This window comes from Geotrypetes seraphini, chromosome 4, assembly GCF_902459505.1.
Source record: "Geotrypetes seraphini chromosome 4, aGeoSer1.1, whole genome shotgun sequence".
Classification (NCBI taxonomy): domain Eukaryota; kingdom Metazoa; phylum Chordata; class Amphibia; order Gymnophiona; family Dermophiidae; genus Geotrypetes; species Geotrypetes seraphini.
The window spans coordinates 69,294,165-69,313,001 of record NC_047087.1 but is presented as its reverse complement, the minus strand read 5'-3'; the positions used below and the strand labels follow the sequence as shown (position 1 = coordinate 69,313,001).

The 18,837-nt window shown below is 40.5% G+C and overlaps 1 protein-coding gene across 4 annotated transcripts in view; it reads left to right on the top strand.

Moving 5' to 3' along the window:
- Positions 1–18,837, top strand: part of NCAM2 (neural cell adhesion molecule 2) — a 600,622-nt gene that overhangs the window by 498,245 nt on the left and 83,540 nt on the right. For all 4 annotated transcript variants that reach the window (XM_033943261.1, XM_033943263.1, XM_033943259.1 and 1 more), the window contains 2 exons: positions 6,538–6,659; positions 13,934–14,114. In XM_033943261.1, coding sequence (XP_033799152.1) covers positions 6,538–6,659; positions 13,934–14,114 — 303 coding nt within the window. The remainder of the gene's footprint in view (positions 1–6,537; positions 6,660–13,933; positions 14,115–18,837) is intronic.

The following is an 18,837-nucleotide window of genomic DNA, read 5'->3' as shown; positions in this document are numbered from 1 at the left end:
TGGGAAAGGGGGGTTGAGGGATCGGCGGGGTCTCACTGGTCGGTGGGAGGGGGCTCGGGGGGGCGTTCATGGGAGGAGAGGTGTCGATGGCAGGAGGGCCTAGGATCCCTCCTGCCCGTTTCTTAGTTGGGGTGGGGGTAGGGGGTTCACCTGGGCAGGAGGGCTTGGGCTCCCTCCTGCCCAATCACTATCGGCAGAGGGGGTGCCGCCGGGCAAGAGAGCTTGGGCTCCCTCTTTCCCAATCGCTATCAGCGGGGGGGGGGGGGGGGTTCCACAGGGCAAGAGGGCTTGGGCTCCCTCTTGCCTGGATCGAGTTGTGGGGGAGGGATGATCGCTGCAGGAGAGATGGCTCATCTCTCCTGCCACAATGTTTATCGCCCACCCCCTCCGAAACGTGGCACTTCGGGGTAAGGACCACCAGCAGGGGAGATGCCCTGCTGCGATGCTCACCCCGAATTTCCACGGTTCAGAGGGGGGTGGTCGATCACCATCTCGACAGGAGAGATGAGCCATCTCTCCTGCAGCGATAGTTTCAGTAGGCGGTAAGCAGGTTGCTGGGGCCGCTGTGCTACATCAATCAGCTCAGCGGCCCCTTTTTCGGCACTTATACCTGTTTTGACTTGGTCTAAGTCAAAATGTATAAATGCCGACTAGACAACCTTCCTAAACTTTTTGTTATACCTGCTGTACGCCTAGGTGTAGGTCGGCCCACCTCCCGCCCACTTCCTGCCCTTTCCCCTCCTCTAAAAATGCCTCTTTTTGCTCTAAGGCCTAAGCTGGTTTTAGATACGTCTAAAACCATCTTTGATTATGGGTACTTGGATGATCAGGCTTTTTGATCGTCCAAGTACCGATTTAGGCCACTTTTTAGACTTTTTTTTTTAATTATTATTATGAGCCCCTTAGCGTTTAGCATACTCTAACCACCCATTGATGAATTCCCCCCTAAATGTATACTCAGTATTTTATAAATAACACATATATCCTCTTGAAATTGTGAAATTATTTTATTACCTCCAATATTATTTTACCATACTGTAATTTAAATAAAAATGAGTTCTGTCCTTTCTTTTTTTCTTGTTAACATTTGGCATTAGGTTTAAATTAAAATGTTCTGATTTTTTTTTTCCTTGAACAGTTTGTGACTATGTTTGGCCAACTATAATTTGGCTTTGCGGAGGCTTACAAAATGAATCCAATTACTGGAAGGCTAAATGTATAATTTTATAATGGGAGAAAAGAACAGAACATTTTCGATACTATCTTTTTCAGTAAAGGGGCAGCATTTATCTCATTTTTATCACTATTAGGGTTGTTGAGAGACAGAAAGGATAATGATAGGTGTGTACTACTGTCTGCCTGTCCAGGATGAATGGACAGATGCTGAAATGTTATCAGAAATTAGGTAGCTAACAAACTGGGTAACACAGTTATAATGGGTGATTTCAACTACACACTTACTCAGGAAAAGGACATATATAATCACTACCAAACACACATTTGGAAAATCAGGGGGCCCCTGAGACACTGCAAGGCCGCACACCCCACCCACACTCACACGCACAGCCCAATCACTCAGAAAAAGGAAGAAAAGTGGAGAAAAACCTCAGTTCAGTTTCATCTGTCAAAAAAAACCTCCATTCATAAAGAAAAACAAAGGTTGAAAAACACTTGCACACATGTGGTGGATAATCAGAAGGTGGAAAAGCAAGCACTGTAGCAGCCCTCAGGACAACCACCCATATGAAAAGACACGCCAAAATAAATTTAAAAAAAACAATTTGTGTGGAAAATTCTACACATAAGCACGAAGTCACCAACAACTTCCACAAAACTTCAAAAGCAGAAAAAAACGATGAACTTAGCTACAAACAGGGTCTAGGCCAAGGATGTCAAAGTCCCTCCTCGAGGGCTGCAATCCAGTCGGGTTTTCAGGATTTCTCCAATGAATATGCATGAGATCTATTAGCATACAATGAAAGCAGTGCATGCAAATAGATCTCATTGGGGAAATCCTGAAAACCCGAATGGATTGTGGCCCTCGAGGAGGGACTTTGACACCCCTGATCTAGACTGTTCCCAAAGCACTTCCAATCGATGCTTCACCACCTGGACACCACAGCCAGTTGAACCTGACAGGGAAATCTCCGTTCGCTCTGCTGCATCAGGGGTTAAGGTCTTCCTGTATCACAGATGACAAGTCAGGACCCTCTGTATAGAGCACACATAAAGTCCACTCACAAAGATTTTCTGGCACACAAGGAATGCTGAAACCCAAAGCTGTTAAACTCAACCAGACTCTGCACCCTCAGTTCAGATAGACCAATCAGTAATCCCTGTCAGCCAAAGAACGCCGCCCATTCAATCCGGGCATTCAATCCTGCTAGGTGAACAGAGCCCAATGTAAAAATGCACCACTGCTTGCATCAAGAGAGTAGGCCTGGATGCCCCCCTTATCACATACCCTGTAACCTCACCCCCTTTTCACATATACCATAGAGAGACAGAGAGATAGTCAAGGTAAAGGTCTGTTGATGCATACTAGCAATCTGCAGATATGCCAAGAAAGTGCAGACTAGAGTTTTCTCTCTGTTCTATTTTTTTTCTGAGTTGCAACCTATATGCAGAAGCCTTTGGGAGATGCACAAACAGCTGCTTCCTGTATGCATGTTAAAATGAAGGGAGGGCATTGCTTGGAGAGGAAGTGGATGTACACATGTGGGGGTTATATATTGTATATACTTGAATATAAATAGATTCAATTATAAACCAAGGTAATCTTCTCTCACCCCCCCCCCAAAAAAAAAAGGGGGAAAAGGTTCACTTAAATATAAACTGGAGAGCTTATATTCAATTTTACTGCCTTGCACCCAGCTCTCCTTCCCTTCCTGCCCAGCTCTGCACCCAGCCTCTGATGCCCACTGCAGACCTCCCTTAATCCCTGGTGGTCCAGAGGTGAGCTGGAACAGGAGCAATCCTTCCCATATCCTGTACTTACCAACTGTTAACCACCCCATAAACCTCCCACCTCCCAGACCTGTTGCAGGCCTCCTGCAAGCCCTGATCATCCAGCAGTGAGCCGGGACAGGATGGATCCTTTCCACATCCAGTCCTGGCCAACTGTTAATTTTCCTCCCATCTCCCGGACCCATCGCAGACCTCCCACAGGCCTGCCTTAAGCTATGGTGATCCAACAGTGAGCCAAGACAGGAGTGATCCTTCCCGTGTCCTGTTCCAACCAACTGTTAACCACCCCACTTCCCTCCCACCTCCTAGACCCCTATCCAACATACCTTTTGAACCCTGGTGGCCTAGCAGTGAAGCGGGGCAGGAGGGATTTAAAAAGGGTGACTACGATATAATGAGGAAAGTGGTTAAAAAGAAGCTAAAAGGATCAGTGGCAAAGGTTAGAACTGTAAACCTGGTGTAGATGTTATTTACCAAAAATACCATTGTAGAAGCCCAGATTATATACATTTCACATTTTAACAATGGTGGAAAGATGAAAAAATGAGAGCCAGCATTGATAAAAGGTGAAGTAAAGGAGGCTATTAAAGCCAAAAAAAAAAAAAATCCTTTAAAGAATTAAGATAAGAAGAGACATAAGCATTGGCAAGTTAGATACAAACAATTGATTAAAAAGAAAGCTAAGAAAGAATATGACAAAAATCTTGCCAAAAAGGCAAAACTCATAGTAACAATTTTTTTAGGTACATCAGAAGCAGAAAACCTTTGAGGAAATTCATGGGACCGTTGATGATCAAGGATCAAAAGGGGCACTCAAGGAGGATAAGGCCATAGTGGAGAGATGAATGAATTCTTTGCTTTGGTCTTTATGGAAGCAGATGTGAGAGATCTACATGAACCATTAATGGTGTTCAAGGGTAATGATGTGGAGGAAATCTTGGTGAATTTGGAAGATGTACTAAGCTAAACTGACAAGACTGACTGGATGATATGCATCCCAGGGTACTAAAAGAACTCAAATATGAAATTGCTAAAATTGTCTATAGTACCTGAAGATTGGAGAGTGACCAATATTATGCCAATTTTTATAAAAAGGGTTCCAGGGGAGATCCAGGAAATTACAGACCAATAAGCATGACTTCAGTGCCTGGCAAAATAGTGGAAAGAATTACAAAAATAAAATTGTAGAACACATAGACAAACATGATTTAATGGGACAGTCAACATGGGTTCAGCCAAGGGAGATCTTACCTCACCAATTTAAATAAAGATGAACTGGTTGATAAAGTGTATCTAGATTTTCAGAAAGCTTTTGACAAAGATCCTCATGAGAGGCTTCTGAGAAAATTAAAGAGTCATGGGATAGGTGGCAATGTTCAGTTGTAGATTCGGAATTGGTTATTTGATAGAAAACAGAGGGTAGGGTTAAATGGCCATTTTTTTCAATGGAGGAGAGTAAATAGTGCAGTGCCACAGGGATTTGTACTGGCACTGATGCTAATTAACATATTTATAACTGATCTGGAAATTGGATTGACCAGTGAGGTGATTCAATTTGCAGATGACACTAAACTGTTCAAAGTTGTTAAAACACATGCGGACTCTGAAAAACTGCAGACAGACCTTAGGAACTGGATGACTGGGCATCCAAATGACAGATGAAACTTAATGTGGACAAATACAAAGTGATACACATTGGGAAGAATAAACAAAATCATAGTTACCAGATGCTGGGGTCCACCTTGGGGGTTAGTGCTGAAGGAAAAGATCTGGATGTCACTGTAGACAAATCGATGAAACCTTCCACCCAATATGCGGCAGCAGCCAAAATAGCAAACAAGATGTAGGAATTATTAAAAATGGATGGTTAACAAGTTTAAGAATGTTATAATGCCTCTATATTGCTACATGGTGTGACCTTATCTTGAGTATTGCACTCAACAGACTCAGTTCTGGTTGTCTTATATTAAGAAAGATATAGTGGAAGTAGAAAAGGGTTCAAAGAAGAGTGACCAAGATGAAGAAAGGCTAAAAAAAGGTTAGAGCTTTTCGGCTTGGAAATGAGATGGCTGAGGGGAGAAGTGTGCAAAATCCTGAGTGGCGTAGAACGGGTAAAAGTGGATTGATTTTTTACTCTGTCAAAAATTTCAAAAACTAGGGGACACTTGATGAAGTTACAAAGAAATGCTTTTAAAACCAATAGGTGGAAATAATTTTTCACTCAGAGCATAGGTTATGGTAAGAGCAGATAGCATAGCTGGTTTTAAGAAAGGTTTGGGCAATTTCCTGGCAGAAAAATCCATAGTCTGTTATCAAAACAGACATGAGGGAAGCCACTGCTTGCCCTGGATCGGTAGCATGGTATGTTGCTACTATTTGGGTTTTTTTTTCCCATGTACAGTACTAGTGACCTGGATTGGCCACCGTGAAGATGGGCTAATGGGCTAGATAGACCATTAGTCTAATCCAGTATGTGATTTATATTTAGTACATTTGCCAATGTATGTATGCTTTCCTAGGTATTCCGGATTACAACCTTAACAGTCAGCACTTGTACCTAAGAGAAGTAAAATGTTAATTTTACCATCTCTTTTCAGGGTCACACAGAACTGAAATCATATTTATGCATTACCTTGACTAAAAACCTATTGTGCTGAGGTGAATGCAATAACAATTTCACTGCATATACTGAAATCAAAGCGGAACGTAGTTTTGTGGAAATGCAAACTGATGTGCTGATATAAAATGCACTATACAAATTTGATGTGTATTTCTTCAATGTATACACATAACTGAAAACACCTTAGTGCAGAAATCTGTCCCGATGAAACTTGGTGGCCTAATGTAAATGCAATAAACTACATCAATGTGTATTTCTACACCAAATACACAAAACTGAAAACTGGTTTCTGGAAATATCCTGACAGAGACACCCATCCTGATGTGAATGTAATAAACATTCAGCAAAATTTGGTTTCCCAAGCCCTGTTGCTTCTTACTACTACTACTACCACTATTAATTATTTTTATAGCACTACCAGAGTCACAAAGGAGACAGCCCCTGCTTGAAAGAGCTTACAATCTAAACAGATAAATATGATGTCATGGATACAGTTAAGAGGAATGGTTAATCTGCTGGTTGGGTTGGAGGGCAAGGGAAGCGGTCTGGTGGACAAACTTGGATAATTTATTCTAGGCATAGGGGACAGCTATCTTAGCCTGATGTCCTCAGATAAACATAGTAAAAACTTCAATGTGTATTTTTTCAATTAATAGTCAGAAGTGAAAGCAGATTTTATACAGAATTGAATGCATTTTGTGCAACTGATACCTCATATTTTGATGTAAATGGAAGAAACCAAACTTCAATGACAAACAAACTTACATACCCTCTCACTGCCTTCCTCCATCCAATCTGATCCTATCTTTTTTACGCTCTTCTCTTCCCCCCCCCCCCCCTCCTCTATCACTCTAGAATGTAGGCTTGGTTACTGCAATAACATTCTGAGATTGTATTTAAACCAATGACAATATCAATAAAAACATTAATCTCTACCCATTATCATGTAGGTGAACCAAGCCCTCCATCAGTCCAGGGGCAACCAGGAGGAGGAAAAAGCTTTAAGCTAAGTATCACAAAGCAGGATGATGGTGGAGCTCCAATTCTGGAATACATTGTAAAATATAAGAGTGTAAGTAAAATTACTTTTACACTTATACTAACCAAAATGATTCCTTTCAGATCATTCGTTTATTATTACCCTTGATAGTCATTTTTTTAAAAATATGACATTTTTCCAAGAGATGCCCATTTTAACATCTCCCTAATTCTAGAAAGTTTTGGGTCTAAAATGCAACTAAAGTGGAAATTTGTGCATACAACATATATAATAAGCTGTGTTAGGTACTTATGCATATCTAATACAGGAAAAAAGCCTAAGCGAGATATGTGTGTGTGTGTGTGTGTGTGATATGTGTTTGTGTGTACAAATTGAGAACAAAATGTGTGTTGGGGTGGAGAGTGGACACTCCTGCACTTACTGGTTAGTAGAGAATGAAACGCCCCGTCCCCGTGAGCTCAGTCCCCATCCCCGCCCTGCAAACTGTCAGAGCCCACCCACACAAGCCTCAAACAGTTATGATTATATATTGAACTTATTTTATTAAAGTATAAAAAGAAACTATTCTGTACAATTGTCATTTTATAAACACAAATAATACAGAGCAAGAATCAACAAAATCCCTGTCTCCACTCCCTTTCACAAATATCCCCTCCACTATTGTGAAAACTGAACAAACCAAATTACTATAGAATGCTACATAGAAAAATCAAGCTAACAGAATACTTCAGTCACACATGGCAGGAATACTGTTAGGGAAGTGCAACTAGGACAACTGAGAGAGAGAGAGAGAGAGAGCCCTAAGCCAGCTGGAAGGTAAAGAAGCATAGCCTGGGCTTTGCGGTCCCCAGTTATGTTTAATACCAGCTCTAGCAGGATACATATTTCAAATCTGAAATATTCTAATCACAAAATATAATTTTTTTTTTCTACATTTTGTTTTCTGATAATTTTATTCTTCAAATCACATTGGTCTCAGGCTTTGGTTTTGGGTTCCTTCTGTCTTCATTGTAGCATGGCTGACTCCTGAAGGTAAAATAGGCACAAGTGGAGCTGGGGAAGCGATGCTGAGTCTGACACAGGAGCAATTTTTTTACCACAGGAGCAAGACTTTTCACCGCTTCCATGGGGTGGTGAAAGGTCTTGTCGCCATTCCTGTGGGGCGCTGAAAGTTCTTTTCCCCATTCCTGTGGTAAACCAGTTGCAAATGTCCCCATTACTGTGGATTTACTTTGGTGACCACGATTTACCATGGTAAACGGTCCCCATGTCATTCTCTACTAGTTAGCACATGGAAAAATTGGGATCTGTTACTACCTATGAATAAGTGACAGTAAGAGCTGACAGGGTAATTTTTAAAAAATGGCCATGCGCTAATAGAATATTAGTGCACAGCCATCAGTGAAAAAAATAGAATGCTGAATTTTTTTTACAGCAAATGTAAAAATAGCTTAGCATGCAGAAACGTCCCAAATAAGGATGCACTAAGGTAATTTCTTACTGTTGCTAAAAAAACAAAGGAACCCTTAGTCAGCTGCTAATTGGCCTTAACAGCCAATTGTTAGCTGTAATTATTCTGAATTGACAATAATTGACACTAATTAGCAATTACATGCATAACAGCCTTTAGTCTGTATTCTATAAATTGTGCACTCAGATTCCAGAACACTTAACTTCATGAGGGGCATGGACCTGGAGGAGTCATGAACAGGTCCGTTACACATATGGATTTTAGAATATTAGTATTTACATGCCTGATTGCCTACAGTTAAGTGTGAGCATGGATGCCGGCCTTTGAGCTAGCACAAGTGCCTGTGCCTAATGTTATATACTGGTTTGTCTAACTTAAAAGACAAGCTAGTATTGAATGCATCTACCCTTGGGGGTGCATCTATCATATGTATGGACCTTCAGGCAACAATCGGGTATATATCACCAGTTGCTTAATGCTTCGTCGGTCCAACCTTTATTAATTCAATGAATCACTCTCCTATTTATGTTACAAGCAATGGCAGCTCCCTCAAACCGTTTCCCTCGACCCTGAAGAAAGGTTTCTTTTTTGAAACATGCATGTCGGGAGAGGTGAAGACAGCACAGGCTCATTATAAGCTAAGTGATGGTCTGTTATTGAAAAAATGATAGGTTTTATATATAAAAAAATACATTACTAAAAAATGGCACTTAGATAAATAGGAGAGTGATTCATTGAATTAATAAAGGTTGGACCGACGAAGCATTAAGCAACTGGTGATATATACCCGATTGTTGCCTGAAGGTCCATACATATGATAGATGCACCCTCATAGGTAGATACATTCAATACTAACTTGTCTTTTAAGTTAGTTGTATTAGACAAACCAGTATATGACTTGTCAGACTGAACAACAGTGGCTTGTTGATTACTTTGTGCCTAATGTTAGACACATAAATGAAGACTAATACTAACATTCTATAAGAGTTGTTGCACACTCAATTGCCATTTTTGAATTCACGCTTAGGGGTAAATTCTATATATGTTGCTGAAAAAATCAGCATACAAAAACACTATTCCATAAATCTCACCTCTGTGGCATGCGGTGAGAGTTTTCAGGGGATTCAGTGAATCCCCAGCTCTGTAGTCCTGCTTTTTTTGTTGTTGTTGTTGTTTACTTTTTGCTTGATGTAGTTTGATTTGTTCAGTAGGCAGCCTGCTCAACCAGTCAAACTGCATCAAACAAAAAGTAAACAAACAAACAAAAAACTGGGCTCCTGGGCTGAGGATTCTCCGAACCCTGCTGAAGGCCCTGACAGTACTGCTCTGAATTTGATTGGCTGAGCAGCATCTGCCTATTGCCTGCTCAACCAATCAAATTCAGAGCAGTGGGTGGGGCAAATCCCCATTAGACATAGTTTAAAGAATATGTGTGGTGGCCAGCCTGTGACTATTTATGCCAACTAAAACATGGTATAAATGCTTGTGCCTAAATTCTGCACAGATTGGGCGTATTCTATAACAATGTGCATAATTTTTAGGAAAGCCCATGACTCATTCATGCCCTTCCCTTCGTCATGCTCCCTTTTGAGATTTGCACATAAGAATTTATAGTACATGCACCACTTTCTAGAATACTCTTTTGTGCACATAAATTCTAATTAATGCCAACAGTTTCTTGTTAGTGGCTTATTCTTGGCACCAATTGGCTCATTAAACAATTAAGTTGCGTGGCCACAAAGCCAAATTTGTATACACAACATTAGTTACAAAGAATCTAGGAGTTAGTGTGTATCATTCTGGTGCCAAACTTTGGACAGTTTATAGCAGATTACTCCTCTTGTGTGTCTGTAAAATGGACAGGACGCTGGAGAGAAAGAGCAAGCAACTCAAAATGTGTTGGAGGAAAGTGAAAGTTAATAAGCCCTGAAGAAACGGTTTTGACCGTGAAACGTTGGCTATTATTCAAACATCACTTGTTCCCTTACAATATAGAGGCAGCAGCTATCTCAGTCCTGCATTAATAATTGAATGTGGTATGAGCCCACCGTTGACCAGTGAAATCACTTGGCTAGGGCTAGCCACTAATATTCAGGGACACTTAATCGGTGAAGTGCTGCTGAATATTGCAGGTAGTGCCTAAATCAAAGCCAACTATGTTGAGGGTGTTCAGAGGCGGAGTCAGCACTTAAGTGCTAATATTCAGCCCTTAAGTGACAAGGTTTACCACTTAAACGGGATTGCAGAAAAGTCTGTCCTTTTTTTATGGCCGCTTAATTGCTGCATATCAATTTAAGTGGCTATGTGTTACTATTCTCAATTTTAATAATAATAACAGCTTATATACCGCAATACCGTGAAGTTCTATGCGGTTTACAAAGATTAAGCAAAGGTACAAATTGATTGACTTTAAGAGGGGAAGAAGAAAGAGGGTTAATAGGACAGGAAATCCATTTTTAGATACACCCAAATAAACCAGGTATTGAAAGCTGGAGCCCACACAGGTTCCGGCTTTCAATATCCAGGATTAATGATGAGTTACACAAAGGAATAAACTGGGAAAGTAATTATTATCAAATGGCAAGCCTCAAAATCAGAAAGCAGGCTGTTTAGTAGTCTTGTTTGGCAAGTGAGAGGGCAGACTGCAAGGCTGACAGCAGGAATTTGAAATGTATGAACTCAGCATATGTGCAGGATTTAAGTCAGAGATGTTTAGCAAATTTGGCACAAGTAAGATCATAAGAACATAAGAACTGCCGCTGCTGGGTCAGCCCAGTGGTCCATCGTGCCCAGCAGTCTGCTCCCATGGCAGCCCCTAGGTCAAAGACCAGTGCCCCAAACGAGACCAGCCCTATGTTCCACTTCAGCAGGAACTCATCTAACTTTGTTTTGAATCCCTGGAGGGTGTTTTCCCCTATGACAGCCTCCGGAAGAGCGTTCCAGTTTTCCACCACTCTCTGGGTGAAAAAGAACTTCCTTATGTTTGTACGGAATCTATCCCCTTTTAACTTTAGAGAGTGCCCTCTCGTTCGCCCTACCTTGGAGAGGGTGAACAACCTGTCTTTATCTACTGTCTATTCCCTTCCTTATCTTGAATGTTTCATCAAGTGTGCAGGTAGCAGATGTTAGAGGAGTTTGGTGCTCCTTATAGGATACAAAATGGTAGGAGCGAGGGTATCTAGAGTAGAGGAGAGAATGGTGTTATAGGAGAAGATAGCTTTATTGACAAACTTCATGACATAGTACTAGAAGGGAGAGATAAGACAGTGGTGGAGAATGTGCCAAGGTCAATGGCCTGAAGGTTCCTAAGCGTATTGATAGTGATTGTGAATATATATACAAATGCTGAAATTCTGGCATTTTGAATTTTTTTCTGCCTTTTCGACTGTCTGTCTAGAGAATTTTCATGCACAGTCTGTTATATACAAGGGGCCGCTGAAAAGTTCACAGTCCAGCCAACAAAACTGGGGCAGTCTCCATTGTGGGCTATTCACTTAGTCCAGTGATTTTCCAATTTTTTCTATTCCGTCAGGAAAATACAGAACAAAAAAGTATAAAATCGCTGGACTATGTATAACCCTCTGTGGAGACTGCCCTAACTTTGTTGGTTGGGCTGAGAACTTATGGGCGGCCCCTCATATGAATGCTTAAGGAAATTCATAAATAATGAATTTCTGTGAACCAAAAAGCAAGGAAGCTCATTATTTATATATTTATGTAGATGTGACCTGCATGCTATGCCAGCATTCTAAAAAGGTTGGACAACCTTTACAGAATTGAGATGCACCCCCCTCTTTTACTAAGGTGCGCTAACTGATTAGTGCGCGCTAATCAAATTAACATGCATTAAACTATAGACTAACATGCATGCATTAGCGTTTCTCGCGTGCTAAATCGATTAGTGCTCGCTAATCGGTTAGCGCACCTTAGTAAAACAGGTCCTCAGGGTTGATCTTTGTACACCTCACATTGCCCAACCAGTTTATATGCTGGATATTGTTTTTTGATTGCTTTATGTTCCTTGTCCCAGCCATGATCTTGAATCCTATCCTTGTTTCTGGGTCAATCTGTTTCCTGATCCTAGCTCTTGGCCCTATAAATGCACTGGCTCCTGATCTTGTTCTTAGAGCTAGCCATGATTCCTTAAAGTCCTGGAGGCTGCCTGAACCCAAAAGCTCAGGCTGTGAAACATGGTGGCTATTAAAGGCAGAAGTATCTCTGTCTATGGCTAGCTCCTATTAGAATTTTTTTTTCCCTGTAAACTGGCTACTTTATAACCCACTAGCAAGACATTACAACTTTCCCAGATTAGAACTTCTGATCTCTATAATACAATTTGACAATTGTTAATGCCTGCTCTGCACTTTCAGTCATGCATTTATAAATAGGTTGACTCTGAGTTACCCTCTCTGTGCGCTTTCAGTAACGGAAAGGTCTTTGGTCATGCTTCTTTAAGCATCCAGAGCTGTTAATGGTAATGAGGTGATGAATCTTTGCAGCTAAAACCTTTTCCAAAAATGTGTTATGATGAATTGCACTTGCTCTGCCCATGGTACATGGGAAGTCCAGCTAGAATTGTGCTACTTTCCATAAATATCTTACTTAAACAACCAAGTTTTCTATTATGCTGTTAGATGCATTTTTCTACAACAGATAACATAGAACCATTGTTTCTATAATGATTGTGCACTGATAAGTTTGTGAGTAAAACAGCAGAGCACTATTATGGTTTGTTAGCAGATTCAACTCATTGACGCTCAGATTGTTGAAGTGCCCAATGATATCCCACTAAACTTTATCCAATGCAGAGAAAAGGAGTGAAACTGAGACAGAGTTAGGGCAAGTCAGCAAAAGTACACACAGACAACCTGTGTCTCAATCACCCCACTTGGACGAGGAACGTCTTTCACGCTGAAGGAAACAGCCAAGTCCAAGGTGACTTGAGTAGCTGGAACTTTTTATTCAACACAAATTCAAGTTCAAAATTATTTACATTCCTTCAGATGTGTCAACAGCAGGTTCAAAAGACATTTCATAACAGTTCAAACTGCAAACTTGTATATCCTTTTCTTCTTGTACTCAGGTTGGGGTAACTGCTTATTCTTTGACCTCTCCCCACCCAAAACCAAAAAGTGGTGTCCCTCAGGGAACAGGGTCTTGGCGGGAGAAATTGGATAACCAAGCCCTTGAATTTCTATCTCACTTATCCGGTAGTCAAAATCAGCTTTCTCTCTCTCTCCCCTTCCCAGGAACTAGGGCAATCTCCCTCTGTACACAGGGCCTTGGTTGGAGAAAAGGGATCACCAAAAGCCTTGAGTTTCTCTCTTACTCCCCTTATAAAACCTCCCCCTTCCCCTTGGGTAAAGGGACCTCCTACACTTCCCGCTATTTCTCTTCTAGCCACTTTAAGCCTAGTTTCAGTGACTCCCTGAGACATAGCACACCACTCTTTTTATGGCAGAGGCATTTTTCAGAGGGTTCACACTAATTTGCACATTAATCCTCTGCTATTTTAGGGGATTAATGTGCAAATTATTTTAGAAGGCAGGGCCTGGGCAGTTATGGGTTGAGAGAAGGCACTAAGTACAACTGCTCTACATGCAAATAGTTTTAATGTGGTAAAGAAATTTTCTGTGTAGTAACTGCAGAGGGCATGCTTGGTACACCCCCAACCGTTACTGAATGGCATTTACATGTATCATGCTCTAAGTTTTGCTGTTAAACATGTCAAGTGAAAAAGCTCACAGCATGTTAATAAAAGGATTCCTAAATTCTATCAGAAATGCACAGTTTGAATGTTCTGTCACTTTTTGTGCAAACAACAGATGCAGGGATTTGGTGCTGTACAGATAAATCAATAGTTGTTTTTTTACAGAAAGACAAAGAAGATCAGTGGCAAGAGAAGAAGGTCCAGGGTCATAAAGATTATATTACTTTGGAACATTTGCAGTGGAACATGGGCTATGAAGTGCAAATTACAGCTATAAATAGACTGGGATATTCTGAGCCAATGTTGTATGAGTTTACCATGCCCCCGAAGCCCAACATCATCACGGGTAAGTGTAATGTTTAAAACCAAAAACTTTTCTCTAACCAGGTAGATTTCATTGTTGTGTAGGTTTGTGGAACAAATCTAGGTCTGAAAGGGTTCTTCAGTACATCCCATCTGTTTGTCAAATCATCTTCCATAAAGTCAGTGCTTTTCTATATCATCCCTCTATCTGGATATTCTATAGCATTCATTCGTGTGGATTCTGTGGCAAGAGTCTGAATGTAATCACCATACATGGACAATTTACTGTATTTGTTGCTCCATAAGACACACCTGACCATAAGACGCACCATAGATTTAGAGGAGGAAAACAAGAAAAAAAACATTCTGAACCAAATTATCCCTGCCACGCTCTGCACCCAACCCCACACTTCTTGCTAGGCTCTGTACCCTGTCCCCCTTCTCGTGGTTTAATTGTAGGCCGGGTCATAGTGGGCAGGGACAGGGCACAGATGTCAAGACAGATGACTTTTAAAAATATGCAATGTCACCTCAGTAACAAAAATAGAAAAATAGACAAATATAGTGCAAAATAAAGACAGCAGTTATAATTTCTCAAAACTGACACATTTTGATCACTAAATTGAAAATAAAATCATTTTTCCAACCTTTATTGTCTGGTGATTTCTTTTTTTCCTTCCTCAGGCCCAACAATTATCCCTCCCTCCCTCCCTCCCTCCTTCCTATGTCCTGCTTAATGCCTTCCAGCCTTTGTCCTCTTCCTCCCCTCATTGTCTGGTGATTTCTTTCTTTCTTTCCTTCCTCTGGCCCAACAATTGTCCCTTCCTCCCTCCCTATCTCCAGGATTTAGAAAATGTTTTAGCACCTAGACAGTTTTAGCTTCAATTCTTAATCACCTTTATGGTCTTTTTAGTAAAGGCACTAGTGCCCTGATTTTGCAACTAGATTTTAGCAGCGCTTTCGATTTAGTTGACCATGAAATAATGTTAAATTGCCTAGATGCAATGGGGCTTTCGGGAAGAGTTTAGAACTGGTTTCAGGGTTTTCTGACAAAAAGATCATACCGAGTGTTTTGTGATGGGAAACATTCTTGTTCCTGGAAAAACCCTTCGGGGGTACCCCAGGGTTCCCCGTTATCACCCACCCTATTCAATATTTACATCTCATCCTTAGGACATCTACTGCAAAAATTAAATCTAAATTTCTATATATATATGCTAAATATATATCTATTTTAATTCCCTTGAATAGCATAACCAATGAAATTTTAGAACATATTTCTTACATAATGACTGAAATAGAACAATGGACAATCAATTTTAAATTGAAATTAAATACAGAAAAGACAAAAGTTTTCTTAGCAAGCCCAAAGGATAAAAGTTCTAGAACATCACTTCACTTAAATGGTCATGATTATCTGATTTCTAAATCTATAAAAATATTAGGAGTCACATTAGACACTCATTTGTCCATGGTTGAACACACAGATTTAGTGGTGAAGAAGTGCTTTTTTGCACTATGGAAATTAAAAACCATCAAAAAATATTTTGATCATTTATCTTTTAAATTATTGGTACAGTCATTGGTTATATCTATATTGGACTACTGCAATATTGTTTATTTGGGTGTACCTAAAAATTGATTTCCTGTCCTATTAACCCTCTTTCTTCCTCCCCTCTTAAAGTCAATCAATTCGTACCTTTGCTTAATCTTTGTAAACCGCATAGAACTTCACGGTATTGCGGTATATAAGCTGTTATTATTATTATTAAAATTGAGAATAGTATAGAACACGGCTGTCCGTCTGATATTCGGGCTGAAGAAAAGCAATCATGTTAGTCCCTACTATAGACTGATGCACTGGTTGCTGATAGAGGCACAAGTAATATTTAAGTTCTCTTGCATTTACTTTAAGTTGGTGTGGGGATTAGCCTCTACCTATCTTTTGTCTCATTTTGTGCTATACAGACCTACAAGGATAACCAGAAATTGTCATTTATTTGCCTATCCAAAGATCATCGGTTGTAGATTCAGATCCTTTTTGGATAGGACTTTTATGATTCAAGCAAGTAAACAGCAGTCCTGGTTAGGTAATTACATCAATGGAGCCAGGTTGACAGATGGCGCATTTCGGAAATAAATTAAGACTGTATTGTTTGATAGTCTCATTTCCTAAAGAGAAGTTAGACTAATTACAATAATTTTATTCTGTCTATTCTTCAGAAATATGTTGTACTTTTGCTATTTATATTTTGTATTTCGCTGATTGTCCAGCTCTCTTCAGTATAAACTGCCTAGAAATCGTCTGATTGTGGCGGTATAGAAGAATAAAGTTAGGGTATGTTATATTCCTATGTCCCCCTCAATGCCTTCCAGCCTTTATCCTCTTCCTCTCCCCGTTGTCTGGTGATTTCTTTATTTCTTTCCTTCCTCAGGCTCAACAATTGTCCCTTCCTTCCTCCCTTCTATGTTTCTCTCACTGCCTTCCAGCCTCTGTCCTCTTCCAACCCCCCCAAGCCTGCCTGCCTGCCTGCCTACCTGCTAGATTTAGTTAGCTCCCACTGCTGATACTGTGAGGATTTATTAATTCTTATGTATTTATTGGACTTTATTGACTGCCTTTTTGAAGAGATTCACCCAAGGTGATGTACAGAAGGTACAATTTAACATCAAACATACAATTTTGTAACAGCACAATTGTAAAATGACCAAATATAAACAGAAATGACTGAATGAGGTAAATACTAGGACTAGGGGCCATGTGATAAAGCTACTAAGTAGTAGACTTAAAACAAATATTCTTCACACAATATGTAACTAAACTCTGGAATTCGTTGCCAGGGAATGTGATGACATCAGTTAGCTTAGCAGGGTTTTAAAAGGCTTGGATAATTCCCTAAAAGAGAAGTTCATAGACTATTCTTGGGATGATTTTAGGTTTATTTGGTATGTCATAGTAATTGTATGTCTGCTGAGATGTTATCGATTGTAATTGTCTATGTTTGAAGTATGTATATTTTCTGTAACTCGCTCAGAATTGCAGGATGTGCGAGTAAGAAATGTTTTAAATAAATCAATCCACTGCTTATTCCTAGCATAAGCAACATAAAATCTGTTTTACTTCTTGAGATCTAGCTGAGTACTTGGGACCTAGGTTGGCTACTGTTGGAAACAGGATACTGAGCTTGATGGACCTTTGGTCTGTCCCAGTATGGCAATTCTGGGAGCAGCAGCAGCAGTGGCGAGCGAGGGGTGGGCGGCGGTCTAAATAAAGTAACGGGGGGGATTTGGGTATTCACTCCATAGGACGCACCCTTTTTTCCACCCACTTTTTGGGGGAGAAAAAGTTCATTTTATGGAGTAAAAAATATGGTATTTTCTCTGTTTCTCTGCTTCTCAATTATGAAACAGAAGTCATGGAGTTACAAGAATCTTTATTCAATATTGCTTCTAATCAATTGTTCTTTTCTAAACATTGTCATATGCCAAAGGGCTCATTTTCAAATCACTTAGACCTGGAGGAACAGTTTTGATATAGCATTTAAATCCAGTAAATAAAATGGCCATTTTCAAACCAGAAAAACATCCAAATCCTTGTTTTGAAAATGGCCATTTCCTAAATGTTTTTGTCCTCATTATGGGGTCCTCTTACTAAGGTGCGGTAGCCGTTTTAGCACATGCTAAATATTAGTGCGCTCTAAACACATCCATTATAGTCTACGGATGCATTAACATTTAGAAAATGCTAAAATGGCTAGCGCGCCTTAGTAAAAGGACCCCTATGTCTGTCTTTGGCGCTATTTTACTAAGCAGCACTAAATGTTTGTATCGCAACCCAGGGCACTAAATACTTTGATGATCATAAGAATTCTATGAGTGTTGGAGCATTTACTGCTCCGGGCTGTAGTAGAAACCTCTACTACGACTTAGTAAAGCGTGTGTGTGTGTTTTTGTATGGGGGGGGGGGGTTATTAAGTTTTTTCAGAAAAAAAAACAACCAAGTAAAAAAAGCACAAAAAACAGTCATTGGGACATAGAAAGGGCCAGAATTCTTAGCGGACTGGCCACTAGAGTTGCCCAGAAAAACCTAAAGTTGGAAAAACTATGCAACCCCCTCTTTTACTAAGGCGCGCTATGCTTTTTAGCGTGTGGTAAATATTAGCTTCTGCTAATCACACGCTAAACGCTAACACGTGCATGTTAACCTATGGACGCGTTAGCGCATGCATTGATTTAGCACATGCTAAACGCGCGCTAAAACATTTAGCGCACCTTAGTAAAAGAGGGCCTAAATTTTTCTTAAATTTAGCTATTATTTTTGCTTAATGGAGCAAATTTCTTGGTATTATGGATATAACATTTATGTTCTCGCACTCAGCAGTGAGATATCGATAAAAAGACATTTTATGCAAAAATATTTAGCAGCATTTTGTTACATGCAGTGGCGTAGCGAGGGTAAGCGGCGCCTGGAACAGTGGTGCACCCTCACCCACCCTCTTCCCCGCCCCACCTGCCATACATGTGTATCCCTTCCTCGTACCCACATCAGCTTCGGCGCTCAATGTGATGTCACTTTCTAGGCACGAGTTGGTGGCTGCTCGTGCCGAAGATAAACAGGTACGGGAGAAGGGAAAGAGCACACATATGGCAGGATGAGGAGTGGAAAGGGGAGGTGGAGAGGAGTATGGGTGCCAATGCCCTGAACAAGAAGGCGCCCGGGGTGGATTACCTTCTCCCCCGCTCCCCCCCTTACTATGTCACTGGTT